Source organism: Takifugu rubripes, chromosome 19, assembly GCF_901000725.2.
Source record: "Takifugu rubripes chromosome 19, fTakRub1.2, whole genome shotgun sequence".
NCBI classification, from domain to species: Eukaryota; Metazoa; Chordata; class Actinopteri; order Tetraodontiformes; family Tetraodontidae; genus Takifugu; species Takifugu rubripes.
The window spans coordinates 2,600,320-2,614,854 of NC_042303.1; the positions used below are offsets into that span (position 1 = coordinate 2,600,320).

The 14,535-nt window shown below is 45.4% G+C and overlaps 1 protein-coding gene and 1 long non-coding RNA gene across 2 annotated transcripts; one reads left to right on the plus strand and one right to left on the minus strand.

Moving 5' to 3' along the window:
• Positions 1–6,535: 6,535 nt before the first annotated feature.
• Positions 6,536–9,995, plus strand: LOC105417794 (uncharacterized). Its single transcript, XM_029827194.1, has 10 exons — positions 6,536–6,559; positions 7,139–7,270; positions 7,366–7,501; positions 7,584–8,161; positions 8,270–8,388; positions 8,474–8,566; positions 8,652–9,208; positions 9,300–9,469; positions 9,556–9,721; positions 9,869–9,995. The coding sequence occupies exons 3-10, from the start codon at positions 7,416–7,418 to the stop codon at positions 9,960–9,962; spliced, it is 1,863 nt and encodes a 620-aa protein (XP_029683054.1). The 5' UTR covers positions 6,536–6,559; positions 7,139–7,270; positions 7,366–7,415; the 3' UTR covers positions 9,963–9,995.
• Positions 9,996–12,464: 2,469 nt separating this feature from the next.
• LOC105417792 (uncharacterized) lies at positions 12,465–13,492 on the minus strand. The gene is made up of 2 exons (XR_965301.2): positions 13,398–13,492; positions 12,465–12,658 (listed from the first exon to the last, which is right to left on the minus strand). It is a non-coding gene; the product is annotated as an uncharacterized lncRNA (long non-coding RNA).
• Positions 13,493–14,535: the final 1,043 nt, after the last annotated feature.

Below are 14,535 nucleotides of genomic sequence, written 5' to 3' on the forward strand. Positions count from 1 at the left end.
CTCTTGTGCTGCTGAGAGATGAATCCATGTTATGTTAAAAAACCTCAAGGCTGGGGGTAACACTTTGTTTTTAATCTTATGAGATAATCATATTTACGTTTCATCTTGACACCTGGGGCCAGTGTCAGAAAGCAGGTTAAGCAAACTCGGAGTCAAACAAAGGTTGATGTACGTAGCAGGAATTAATAATCATGTGGTCTCTTCCTTCACTGAAGAAAACCAGAACAAGCCCACATTTCTTTTCAGCATCAAATTAACCAAGAATCACAGTGTTTTAGATCCACGTGTCCCTTCTTCCCTTAGCCCCTAGTGGTGAAGACTTCATGAGCTTCTTCACTGGTAAAGTTCTAGCTATCAGAGAAAAAGCTAACCAGGCCATCCCAACAACTGGACCATCACCAGATGTGCTGACTGTGGGAACATACAGGGTCTCCAACGAGCCCTTAAACTCCTTCAGCCCTGTATATTTTTCTGAGGCGTCATCACTAATTCAGAAATCCAAGACCACCACGTGTCTTTTAGATCCCATCCCAACACACCTGTTGAAGCATGTTTTACCATTGATAGGCAGTTCTATCCTGGACCAGATCAATTGTTCTTTAGTGACAGGTTATGTACCCCGGTCCTACAAGGTGGCAGTGATTAAGCCGTTGCTTAAAAAGCCATCACTGGATCCTGATGTGTTAGCAAATTATAGGCCGATATCCAACCTTCCTTTTTTCTCTAGAATTCTTGAGGTTTTGGTGACTCAGTTACTGGAGCACCTGCAGAGGAACAGCCTGTTTGAGATGTTTCAGTCAGGCTTTAGAGCTCACCACAGCACAGAAACAGCACTTCTTAAAGTCACTAATGATCTTCTCATAGCTTCAGATCATGGACTGGTCTCTATGCTGGTTCTGCTGGATCTCAGTGCTGCTTTTGATCCAGTTGATCACAGCATCCTGTTACAGAGACTGGAACATGTGATTGGGATTAAAGGGACAGCACTAGACTGGTTTAGATCATATTTATCTGATAGATACCAGTTTGCTCATGTTCATGGTGTTCCCTCCTCATACAGTAGGGTTAGCCATGGGGTTCCTCAAGGTTCTGTACTTGGACCAATCCTTTTCACCTTGTACATGCTTCCCTTAGGGAACATTATTCAGCAGCATGGGATAAATTTTCATTGTTATGCTGATGACACTCAGCTTTATTTATCCATGAAAGCGGGCAACATAGAAGCTAATCTAAAGCTGCTGGCAAGAAGTAAACGTTGATGACACTCAGCTATATTTATCCATGAAACCAGAGGAGACAGAGAAGTTAGTGAAGCTCCAGACCTGTCTTAAAGACATAAAGTCCTGGATGTCTTCAAATTTCCTCCTCCTTAACCCAGGAAAAACTGAGGTCATGGTGTTTGGTCCTGAACCTCTCAGGGATAGATTAGATCACATGATCTAATGGCTGTTTCCAAAACGACACACTCATTCCCTATTTACTACTTACTACATGGGGGACATGGATTGAGTGAACTACGTAGCGCACTCAATTCAAAGTTAGCTTTCGGACAGTACGGACACTACGGCGCACGTAAAATGACGTAATGTCGTCGCATAATAATAACGAACCGTTCGCCAGGAAAAAAAAGTGGCCAGGTCCATTTAATTATTTTAACCCATCCGAAACATACCCAAACACATTCAGCGGTCGTTTCTTTGAAAATGCAATATTTTACCTTATTATCTTTATATAATAATAATAGATTAAAATAATGTCAATAATAACATAACACTTCCTTATTATCTAAAATAATTAGTGTCCAGTGACATTTTCGCGCCATGACATGATGGTACATTCTCAAGTATATATATAAGTAATAAAGGAATTTTACATCACAAAATGGCTCCAGAACTAGTTTTCATTATCTTTAATATTCTTTTGCTGCGATCCCGCCGTCAGGTGAGAAACAGACGACTCCGAAGGACAATTTTGGCTCTAAGATCCAAATGTCAAACTGTAAGTGGGGGGTAAACATTTGATGGTAGATTGATTTCCACATTTATGTTGTGTTATTTTAAGATGATCATATTGCACCCCTAGTGAAAACAATTGTAAACTACATATCGGGTTCTTATTTCCCAGAAATTTCATCTAATTTATCAAACAGCACAGTGAAAATTGCCTTTAAAAAACAACAACTTTGTTTTACCTACAGAATGAGCACCCCTCACATTATTGTGTGGGGAACAGGCATGTTCCATTGCTGGCGATGTACATTGATGGCCAAACTGACCTCCGCCCAGACTTTCGTCTCTCTCGGTCAACGGTGGCCAAACTCATCGATGTCCTGCGCTCACCGTTTGACCATAGCTGGGGTCTGGAAGTGGAGGTTTTAGTCTACCTTTTCTGGCTGGCAGGCGCAACCTCCTACCGCCTGGTGTCAAGGGGATTTTCAATTCCACGGTCCACAGTCTATGACATTGTTCACAGGATGTCAGACAAAATTCTGTCCCTGAAAAATCGGACCATCAAATTTCCGAGTCTGGTAGACATTCCAAATATTGCTGCTGGATTTCAGCGCCTGTCCGGATCACTGGCTCTTCAAAATGTGGTGGGCAGCATTGACGGGTGCCACATTAGAATCAAGTCCCCAGGTGCACATGCTCACTGTTATTTTAACAGGAAGCTTTTCTACTCCATCCAGCTGCAAGCAGTGTGTGACCACCAGGGCCTTTTCATAGACATTTTTCCTGGCTACCCAGGCTCAGTCCATGACGCGCGAGTCCTGGGAAACAGCCCTCTGTATGTTCAGGGACTGTACCCACCTGAGGGATATTGTATAGTTGGGGATGGTGGCTATCCCTGTATGTCCAGGCCTATAGCCCTGGTTACACCGTACAGGGAGCCAGTGACGAATATGATGGTGGCCAGGTTCAACAGACATCATGCAAAAGCTCGTTCTGTGATGTGGGAGAGCAAATTCGGAACAGACCCGCTGCTGCTCTGTCAGCACCAACCCACCTCCCACCAGCTCTCCAAGACCACAATTACATTTAGGACTGGTCTTCATAATCCAGCGTTTTGGAGTATGATGTCTGTTGAACCTAGCTGCCATCATAAAGTCTTTTTTTCTGGCAGGTTCCTCTTAATTTGAATCATTTTTGTGTTCCATTTTTGTAAATAGTTATTAAAAAATCCCAATAGGATAAATGCAATTTCTTTTTTGTGTGTTTGTTTATGTAAATAGTTTTCTTTTCAAAATCAAAAACTGTATCAATTAAATTTAAACTTTGAATAAAGCATTTGTTATCAACCATATGATGCAAAGAAAGCAATCTTTGATGGAAGTTAACTTGATTTAAACAATTTAATATATTCTTTTTTTACATTTTATCTATCAGTTTCTGTAACAGATTTAAAAGTCTCTCCTCCCTGGCTTCTTCTCTTGTCGCCCTTTCCTCGGCCCTCTCCAGCAGCTCCAGGACCCTATCGCACCGCTGGCACGTGCATGGTGCTGGCCCTGGTTCCTCCTCCTCTGTCCCTGACTCTCCATCAGGTCTATCTGGGACTGAATATGGGGAGCCTGACTCAGAAAAGGAATGGCTCTCCCCCCAGGCTGAGGCAATGAGGCATGGGGGCCGAATGGAGAGCCTGCCACCTATTGCCTCATCCATGAGAGGGAACTATTTCCACTTGACAGCAGTGACCTCCCCAGATTCAGTGCCAGATCCTGACGGTGGTCTCTGAAGCTCCTACAAATAGGGAATAAGCGAATAATTCAAACAGTAATGCAACATTTCCTATAATTATTAGTCTGTCACATTTAGACTAAATTTAAAGCAATTATTACAAACCTTGTAGGTTTTTTTAAGGTTCTCCCACTTTTTTGCTGCCCGTGCTGGAGTCAGCGTTCCATTCAGTCCAATTTCCCTCAGCACAACTCTACAAATTGGAACAAGGACATAAACAAATTGCAGAAGTCCATCAGTTTAGTTTCTGGATTGTGATCACACCAGATTCCATGTTACAGCAATAAAATACAGTCTTTAATAACATTTTGCCACCACCCACTCCCATCCTGCTGCAGCAGAAAACCTCTTCCCGGAGAAGAGGTGGTCCTTCTCCATCCGGCATCGGATCATCTTACTAATGTCATCATCACTCCCTTAAGAAATCAATTCAAGCCATCAGTCTGCGTTATATTAATATCATTCCTACAGTACCTTAAATTTGCATTAGCAAATAGCAAGGTGGAATTAAAGCGGTACGTAACCTAATAAGATGCTTATAGTCGCGCATAAATAAATAAAGGCAACATATTTAAAATGGAGTCAGCAATGTTGCGCTAAAGTGAAAGAATTTTACGCTCTAGTAAGATATGTGAAACAAATAGCATATAATAACAGAATACATAAATTTGTACGTCATCTCTCCTCGTTTACCCGCCATTGACAGATTATCACGTGATACCGTAAAGGCTGATGGGATATATTACCGAGTTCAGGTGCATCGGTTGTACACTACTTTTCGCAGTGCATTGTGGGATACATTGAGTGCACTACATAGGGTCCAGCGATGCTCTCTAAGAATTCGGACACTATTTCAAAATGGCGTCCACACTATTGAGTGCACTATGTAGGGTATAGGGGGTGGTTTCGGACCCAGCCTATATAGATTAAAAATGACGGACACAAAAGAAACTATACAGTTACGCTATACAGGTAGAGAACACGCTTTTGACGGCAATATACTTAATATTCTCCCGTAAGTCTGTTCACTTCTTCCTAGTCATTTAAAAAAAAAAAATATTGCATAATACTTTGTTTTTTCTTTGATGTATAAACGTTGTTCTGCTATTTTTAAGACTCTCTAAAATGTTGCTTAAAAGTAGCATATATCAAACAAATGCTGCTTTATGGCAAAATGTATGTTTAATGTAAACTACTGAACTCTCCTACTGGTATAGACATGCATGGTCTGATAGAATGCAGTGGGAGTTGTTTCTCCCATATGAAGTGTTATTTGTTGGTGGGCTGTGGAAAATCCACAAGGATGTTGATTTCTTCCTGGTGCATTTTTCATTCATTCAAAAAAACTTTGCATCTATATTCAGAATTAAAGGAAGATTGCATTTGGAGTTAAAGTGTTACCGGTACTTGCACTGAGATGTAAAAAATATATCAGTAAAGTCCATTTGCCTGATAATCTCTGAGTGATCAACAGCCATAACATGAAAACTAGCAGTTAATTTGAGTTTGGATACAATATTTAAAATGCTACATTGTCTGAGGGATTGTTAACGGCTGTGTCAGCCTTTTCTAAAGGTAGAAAATTTCACTTTTCACTTGAGAACCCCCAATTTACATGTCTATTAACGAGATAGTGAACCCTGAAAGGTCTGGTTGCCTGGGTCTGTTCATCGCACCGGTAGTTGGGATGAAATGTACAATGTAGCAGAAAATGCAAGTGCTCTCAGCAATGGAAAATCCACTAAAAATTATTATATGAAGCAGAGAATTTAGTGTGTGGAAAGAACCCAGATCCCTCTGTGTGGCATGGAAAAGTATGATTAAAAAAAAAAAGTATGATTAGATTAGATTAGATTCAACTTTGTCATTACACATGTCACAAGTACAAGGCAACAAAATGCAGTTAGCATCTAACCAGAAGTGCTTAAGTAGCAAATAAAACTGTGATGAGGTATATACAATATATACACATAATGATATATGTTTATGATATCAATCTATACGTTTGTATTTACAGAGTTCAGATATGTAAAGGGTATATAAAAGTCATTGCAACCAAGATAAATATATGTACAGGCTGTAACTATGGTGCTGAATTTCCTACAGGATCAATAAAGGTTATTTATGCAGTTTTTAACTATGTGTATGTTTTGACTATACAATAATCAGAATCAGAATCAGGGTACTTTATTGATCCCTTTAGGGGGTGTCCATTAGGGAAATTAGCATCTCCCCAAAGAAACGTACAGCACTGTTTAAAATATTAAAAATAATAAAAATAAAAATAGAATAAAATAAGAAATAAAATAGAATAAATTAAAAATAGAATAGAATATAAAACTATAGAAATGTAAATAAATGAACTGAATGAATGAATGAATGAATGAATGGATGTCCCAGTATTATGTTATTCCAGTGTTGTTCCAGTCCTTCTGTTGGCCCTCCTCCCCCCCCAGTGAGGAGTTGAACAGTCTGATGGCTCGGGGGATGAATGAGTTCCCCAGTCTGTTTGTCCTGAACGTATAATGATAAAGTATGGTAAAAATGTGAGAAGTATGGAAAGGTTCGCAAATCTCCCACGGAGCCGAGTGCAATGTAGACTGTAGACTGGGGGCGGTCCTGGCTCGCGATTGGCCCGGAGTCTACACTTGCGGGCAGAGTGTAGACAGCTCTGATTGGTCCGGTGTCTACACCTACGAAGCGAGGTGTAGACGGGGAAGCCTTCCGATTGGTCCCGAAGGCGGAAGGCGGGCCCCCGATCATCCGAGCCCAATAAGAGGGCCGCGCGTAACGGTGCCTGGAATCAATCTGCGAAAATTTGGATCGAGGTAAGTCAGCCGATCTTTCCATATTTGCGTGCTTTTTGCGTGCTCGGAAGCATATCTTTGCAATAGTACCTGTAAATGTGCTCGAAAGCTAACCTTGTCCGTGAAAAAACAACTTTTCGCTAGCGGGATAATGTCGCTAATCGCATCTATACACATTGTATTATTGAGGTGCCTCCGTGCTCGAATTGATTGTTTGCCTTCTTTGTTTCCGAATTAAATGTTTACGTTCAATGTTGTGACCTACATGCCTATTGAGTATTACAAACAACAGAATGTCCATGAGTGTGTTGGGACAATACAGCTGAGAAAGGTGGGAAGTGGGGGGGGACAATACAGCCAAGAAAGGTGGGAAGTGGTAGGACAATACAGCCTAGTCAGGTGGGAAGTGGGGGTCCATACAGCCAAGAAAGGTGAGGGCAGCCAGATGTGGGCAGCAAGTACCTGGGAAGTGCCTTGCTTGGTGGCGGCAGTAGTAATCTCTGGTTAGTTGTTTGCTTGCACATGACACTTTGCTTTGGTTGTTTTTTTCAGATAAAGCTTCTGCAATGGACCCATTAATGCCATCGCTGTGTATTCTAGACACGAGTGTGCCACAGGATCGGCAGCAGTGCGTTCTAAAAGCCTCGAAAGAGGCACGGGCAGCCCAATTGAAGCCACATCAGCCCACTGATGACAGTGGACTGAGATGTCTTAAGACTGCCTGTGATGAAGGTAAGGTAATCAGGGTCAAATATATGTTTGGATGCTCAGTTGACTCACTCTACTTGGACAAATGTGGCATTAAAGACATAACCGTTTGTCTTCAGCTAAAAGGAGATGCCGCCTGGTCACCCAAAATCCCTCGGAGGTGCAGTGGATGGGTCAGCTAATTCTGACTTTTGGCAAGTACCGAGGCAAAAGCTTCCACTGGCTGGTGGAAAACGATGTTGGCTACAGTAAATAGTAAGTGTGCTGTTCTAAACAAATGAAATCTTTGCTCATTCCTGTCCCGTTAAGTGATTCATAATTAAATGTGATATTTCAGTATCGTTGATCGCCACGTTAAAGAGAAGCAGCGACCAGAGAGAGGACCGATAAATGACGAGTGGGTTAAGGATTACCTCCTCAAGTACATCCAGTTCTTCCCGCACGTGTCGTGCCACCTGGAGATGTGTGTGGACAGAGCCATTTACGGACAGGGGCGGTTCAAGTCGTTTACGTTCGAGGAGATGTGGAAGTGGTACAGCCTCCATAAACAACTTCTGTCCGACCCCCAATGTGGAAGTGACCACGAGAGGAGAATGGCTCAGGAAGCACACACCTCTGTGAAGCAATGGTTGGTCATGGCCGAAAATGACATAGCCACCAGCTCCCTGAAACGATTCCGAAAGTACATTCTCGACAGAGAGGTAGGTCGACGCGACCTCGTGCAACAGCGCGGTGACATTTTTACTGCTATTTATGTGTCTTTCAGAAGGCACAACACGGTGCGCCCCCCCCCTACAGCGACTGCCACCGCCACTGCTACTGCCACTTCCAGCAGCTCATCGACATGTACAGTCGCTACCGTTCAGGAGGATGATGCCGTGCTTGCTGAGGCTCTTGCCTCATATGAAAGAAAAGGTAATTGTTAATATTATGCACAAGCTTTTCAGAACGCAGTGAGGACTGAAGCTACATTTTAGATGAGTTATGTTTACGTTGGCCTTTTTCTCCCACATTTCACTAAAGCTGCAGCAGAAAAGGCCGAAAGACCTGGAAAACAGAGCCGGCCAGCGTCTGCACACAAGTCCGTCAGACGCACCGCTCCATCGTCGACGGCAAGATCGCCGTCTGAACCACACATCGAGGTGACTCTTTGCTCCATATCCTGGGGACGCCACACTAAAGTGTGCCAATACAAAAACTTACACTAAAATGCTGGTTATATTCAAGGTTCCGGTAGCGGCTCCCGAGAGGACGACCGCCGTGATGGATGCAGCGCCTCAGCCCTGTCGGCCCACAGCAACATCAGCAGCACAACCGGAGGTAATCCATTTAAAAACAAGCTCAAGTTTGAGTATTCAGTGACTATATATCGGATGTCGGATATAATCGTGTGTTTTCATATCAGGTGACATACGAGGGATGGCACAAAATGTGGGAGTCTGCTCCCAATGGGCTCCCACAGGCTGACGTTGCATGGCTGAAAGAGGATGAAACCAATGGACTCTTCCAGAGGCCTGCATCCTTTCAGGACAAATATGGAAAGATGAAGTGGAGGAAGGTCCTGAAGGATGACAGGATGTGGTTTCATCCCCCAGAAGTGCCTGGAGTGGTAGGCCGGACTGTTCCATCGGCAGACTCCTTTTTCCGCAGTCGTGTCTTTTTCTGGAGACCAGTAGGTGTGTGGCGTTACAGCCTGCGCTGTCCCAGAGCTGCGTGCCCGGCGCGGGAAAACAAAGGCGCTTTTCTGTACCGTTGCGGTTATTCTCACACGGTCAGACAGATCTGCCACGTATCTGGGTGGTACTCCATGCTGACCGAGGTCCTGGCCTGTAACGCGTGCAGAAAAGCAGCCAAAGACTCAGAGGAGCATGCCATTGGCCGCTTCCCGTCATGGGAAGGCTGCATCCTCAACCAGCTCAGTCCAGCGCACCAGGGCATGTTCCCTGCTGTATTGACATTACGGTGAGTCTGCGCGCTTTGCTTCAACATCTTTCGAGTTCTTAGCGAAAGGCACGCAAGGCTGGCTCACAGAATGTGATCAATTTCATTTCAGGCGGGGGGTGGACAAGCAGGTGGTCCGCCTCTTGAGGGATCGCACTGAGGGCAACACCATGGCCAAGGTGTGGCGCCAGGTCCAGGAAAGCCACTGTGAGGAGTACCTGCAGAGGAAAGACCTTTACACCACTCTGCTCACACAGTACACTAAACCTGGGAAGATCACAAGTGAGATTTCAGATTTTATTTTTTTTTGATGATTTTTGTGCCCTTCACCGATTTATGTCATTTTGAAAATATTACTCTTATTTCAGAGAGTTTCAGCCCAAAGTTTCAATTGCCGCCACCTCGAAGAGAGCTGCCGTCCCCAAGGCTGCTGAGGAAAGCCTTCCTCCTTGCGGAGGCTGAGAATATTGAGGATTACCGGGCGCAGATAATGTCAACGTTTGGGAAAGTGCTCCACCAGACTCCACCAAGAAGGTAATTTGTGTGTGTCAACTGCATTCAGGGCATTTCTTTGTGTCTAACTAAAGAAGTGCATTGCATCTGCACAGCCATTACTAGATCAAGAGTTAGCATCAACAAGGTACCAAATACAGGTCTTTGACTGTTTGTATACATTTTCAGATCTGCAAGAAGTTGTCTGGCGACGGAAAAGGCACCGCAGAGTGGTGCACCAACGTCGGCAACGAGCGGAGTCAGATCCTCATGTCCGTACTGACCTGCGAGGAGTCTTTGGAGAAGATGCGGCCGATGGCCAAAGGGCTCATGGAGCGCTATCAAAGGGCAGGAGAGGCGGCTCCGGAACTGATGTACGTGGACCGCGGCTGTTGTCGCGCTCTCGGAGTCTCCTCTTTGGAGCAGCTCTTTGACAAGTGGGTCGCCAGAGGCATGCTGATCCGTCTGGACATCTTCCATTGGATCCACAGATTTGACGCGGCTGTTCGGACGGATCACCATTCCAAGTGTGCCCTCTTTAAATCCGCTTTGTCGGCCGCCGTCTTCTCCTACAACAAGGACGACGTGGCGCTCCTCTTGCAGGCGGTGCGTGCGGGACTCCCGGACAGGGCCGACTCCCTTTCAGATAGCCAGCTGATCGAAAGGCACGTCACCAAAAGGGACCTGTCCCATTATGTGAGAAGAATCACAGTTGGGGCCCAGGAAACCTTTGTGCGTGTCCAGAAGGTCATCGACACACTGAAAGGACCGGCGGGAATGGACGACAACCAGGTCCATCTGTTCAAGGGTAACGACGACATCGATCACGTCTGGCAAAATCAACAGAAGCACCTCGAGTGCATCCAGGACCCTCCTGGGCGGAACATGTACACCATAAAAAAAACACGTTACCCGCAACGGTGTGAGTCTGCCGCGCTACGCCACAGACAGGGGGAGCAACAGCCTGGAGGGCTTCCACTCCTTCCTGCCCAGCATGATTCCAGGACCCCACTGTGCAGCCGTCCCATTTCAAGTGTACCTCCTGGCCGGGATTGCACGTTGGAATGCCGACAGGGAGTCTGCCAGTGTCAGAGGACAACGGGGACGACAGCACCTCGTCTACGTGTCGCCGCTGGTGCATCGTCTCAATGAGAGGTGTCAGCAGCTGTTTGGGGTGGTGGAGGATGCCAACTACAGGGCTCCTGTGCCGCCCGGTGGGGAGCGAATCGGTCTCGAGTACTTGTTTTGCCAATCGACAGACACTTTCAATGTTCCTGAACATTATGCTCAGACTACAAACACCCTGCAAACTGATGAGGACGAGGGGGACGAGGGGGAGGTAGACGAGGCTTACCGCGACGACGATCCCCCGGACGGTGACGCGGGATACATTTCGGATGCCGTTGACGATCGCCTGACTCCTCTCCCTAGGAACCTGCACCTCACTGACCAGGCTGTCGCCGATGACTTTGACCCCTGCGCCGAGGACGTGTGCGGTCCAAATCATCTCCCGGGGTACGAGCACGTGGAGGAGCTCAGCAGACTCCTGGTGGACGTTGCGTTGGAAGAGGGAAAGCTCGCCATCAGCAACTCTACAAGGCAGAGGGTCATTGCTGCATGGAACGGGCTCCATCTCCACGACCGAAGCATTCACCAGTTTGACAGCCTGTACTCTGCACGCTGGGGCAACGCTCTCTTCGGCCGCACCAACGGAGACCCTGCTGAATCGTCTTTGGTGCAAAAGCTCAAGTTCAGCAAACGACATTCGGCTGCCCACCTGCTGGACTCCAGGAAGAACAGGCTGATGTACTGCTTCGTCAAACAGCTGTGGCTGCACCCGCACTGCAGAGCAAAGGCTGGCGGGCTGCCGCACAAACATCTATTGACCAGATTATACCAGCGTGTCCAACAGAGAGTCACTGTGGATGATGCCGAGCTCAGCAAGCTGGGGATTCCTCTACTGAAAATAAACAGTAAATCCATTGCGCACTTTATCAGGCGACAGGAGGCCTTGTCAGCTGCCAATGTGACTGACCAAGGTCTATCTGTCCTCCGACGCCATCAGAGCATCGCGCAGTGCAGTCAACCCCCGGCGCTGGAGCTACCTCTTGAAAGACCGCACACCAGTCGACCTCAGGTGACCTACGAGGTCACTCCATCTCTGGCGGGGACCAGGAAACTTAAATATCGACACGGTCGCACAGATGCGGCCCCTTATTTACCACCTCTTGGTCACACAGTTTCTCCCCCCGCCCCACAGCCAGAACCACCATCACCCGCACCATCCCAGACGACACCACGCAAAGGTACTTTTGTCCCACAGCCTGTGCCTCTCTGCTCATCCGGTCAAATCCAGGCAACACTTCCAACAGTCCCTCTCGCTGTTTCCAAACACAAACCGTCCCAATCCCCGGCATCAATGGTCGCCAGCTCGATCCACTTTTTACAAGAGGAGATGGGTGGAGCACAGTGGCACTGAGCCTACCGCTTTCAAAGTGCACATCTGTGCACTGTGTGGTCAACCAACTAAAGGCCAGACTTTTGACACTTTTGTAGACTTTCAAAGGGCTGTGGACATTCTTTTGGGACCTCATTTCCAGGTATAAGCGAAGAAGATTGGAGTGTTTTATTGTCTGCACTTGACAATAAATTCTTCTTTGCACTTGACAAATGCTTCTTTGAATACAATGCACATGTCTCATTTGTATTCTTTCACACCCGGATGACTTTCCAGTCCACACCCGAGACATGCAGGACCTTGAGGCCGTTAAAAAAAATAATAAAATAAGGCTGGCAACAGCTTTTTTATTTTTATTTTGTAGCACTCATTGGGAAATTAAGTGTTCTTGCTCTTCAGTGTCACCTGGGTGGGGCCACCTCTCTTTAATCACAGTCAGTGCTTTATTCATTTCCAAACATAGGACGCCTCCATTTCCAAGACACCTGGCAAGGTCTTCTGGGCCACCACAATGTAGGAACCTGCAAGGGACCAATGACAGCATCATCACTGTTTTTCTTGCACGACAAATGTTATTCAACAACAACAGGCCCAAGCATGGTATTCTTTACCATCTTTTCAATTTCTGACTGCACCTAATGGCACGAATAACATCACTTGTGTGTTCAAATATTACTACACCCACAGACCGTCATCGCTTTGCCCTGCATTCATTTTTTCCATCCAGCAGATGGCTCAATAGCTTGATGGCTTACATTTAAATGAAAGATTTTGACAGATATTTATAACCATTTGGGACATTTGACATGCCAAGAGCAGTTAGGCCCTTTACGCTCGCAGTTCCCTGTCAAAAAACTTGACTTTGCCACAATTTGTCTACACTTTCTACACTTGGTTTTGCACGTCGTACAGGTCGAGGGCCCAGTGCAAATAAACGGATGTAGGTAGTGCAATTATTTACATGCACGCGCGCGCGCACACACACTTTTGTCGTTTACTTGGTTTTAAGCACGCCACACACCACTTTTTGCCATCGGATTACGTTGTAGCCGACATGCACGGATTGGCCAACCGGCATTTATGTTACAATCGTTTCCACTCGCGTTAGCAATGCACTTCATATTGTCTCCCAGTAACACCTTCCGTCTGCTTAACATTGCCCAACATCCTCAAAGAATCACACCTGAACTATGGCTGTTTAAAACATCAAGGTTTATTTGTTGGTCATTTATCAAAAGCATCAGTATTTCAGCGACTCACCCGCAGGACATACTTCCTGGTTTTTGCGAAACCGTCGGACTGTTCAATGTTTGTATTTATGGAGGGGTGCGCGGGGGCTACGGCACAATCTATTTTAGCGGAGGTGTTTTATTGTGGTAGTGTGAACATGTATTTTACTATGCAGTGGGTGTTTTTTGTGGAAATTTCCTTTGGATGTTTATGCATATTATGTATGTTCTTCTCAGTTGTTATTTTAATAATTTAATAATAATTTGTATAATTGGTTTAATCTGTGGGAGGGGCTACAGGTATCTAAATCCTGTAGTAGATTTTGATAATAGGTTTAATCTGTGGGAGGGGCTACAGGTATATAAACCCTGTAGTAGATTTTGATAATGGGTTTAATCTGTGGGAGGGGCTACAGGTATATAAACCCTGTAGTAGATTTTGATAATGGGTTTAATCTGTGGGGGGGGCTACAGGTATATAAACCCTGTAGTAGATTTTGATAATGGGTTTAATCTGTGGGAGGGGCTACAGGTATATAAACCCTGTAGTAGATTTTGATAATGGGTTTAATCTGTGGGAGGAGCTACAGGTATATAAACCCTGTAGTAGATTTTGATAATGGGTTTAATCTGTGGGAGGAGCTACAGGTATATAAACCCTGGGGCCAGAGCGGGCAACATAGAAGCTAATCTAAAGCTGCTGGCAAGAAGTAAACGTTGATGACACTCAGCTATATTTATCCATGAAACCAGAGGAGACAGAGCAGTTAGTGAAGCTTCAGACCTGTCTTAAAGACATAAAGTCCTGGATGTCTTCAAATTTCCTCCTCCTTAACTCAGGAAAAACTGAGGTCATGGTGTTTTGTCCTGAACCTCTCAGGGATAGATTAGATCACATGATCATTCTAGATGGTATCTCATTAGCATCTAGTCTCTCTGTGAGGAATCTAGGAGTAACTTTTGATCAAGATCTCTCCTTCAACTCACACATTTAGGCCCTGGGATTCTGGAAAGCCCCTAGAGACTATTTTGATTGCAACAGATGCTATATAAATAAAGATTGATTGATTGATTGATCTCAGGGTCACAGGGAGGGTCCACAGTGGGTGAAGGCAGGTCCACGCCCCCTCCCGGATGAGTCCCCAGTTCATGGCAGGGCCCTATATTAG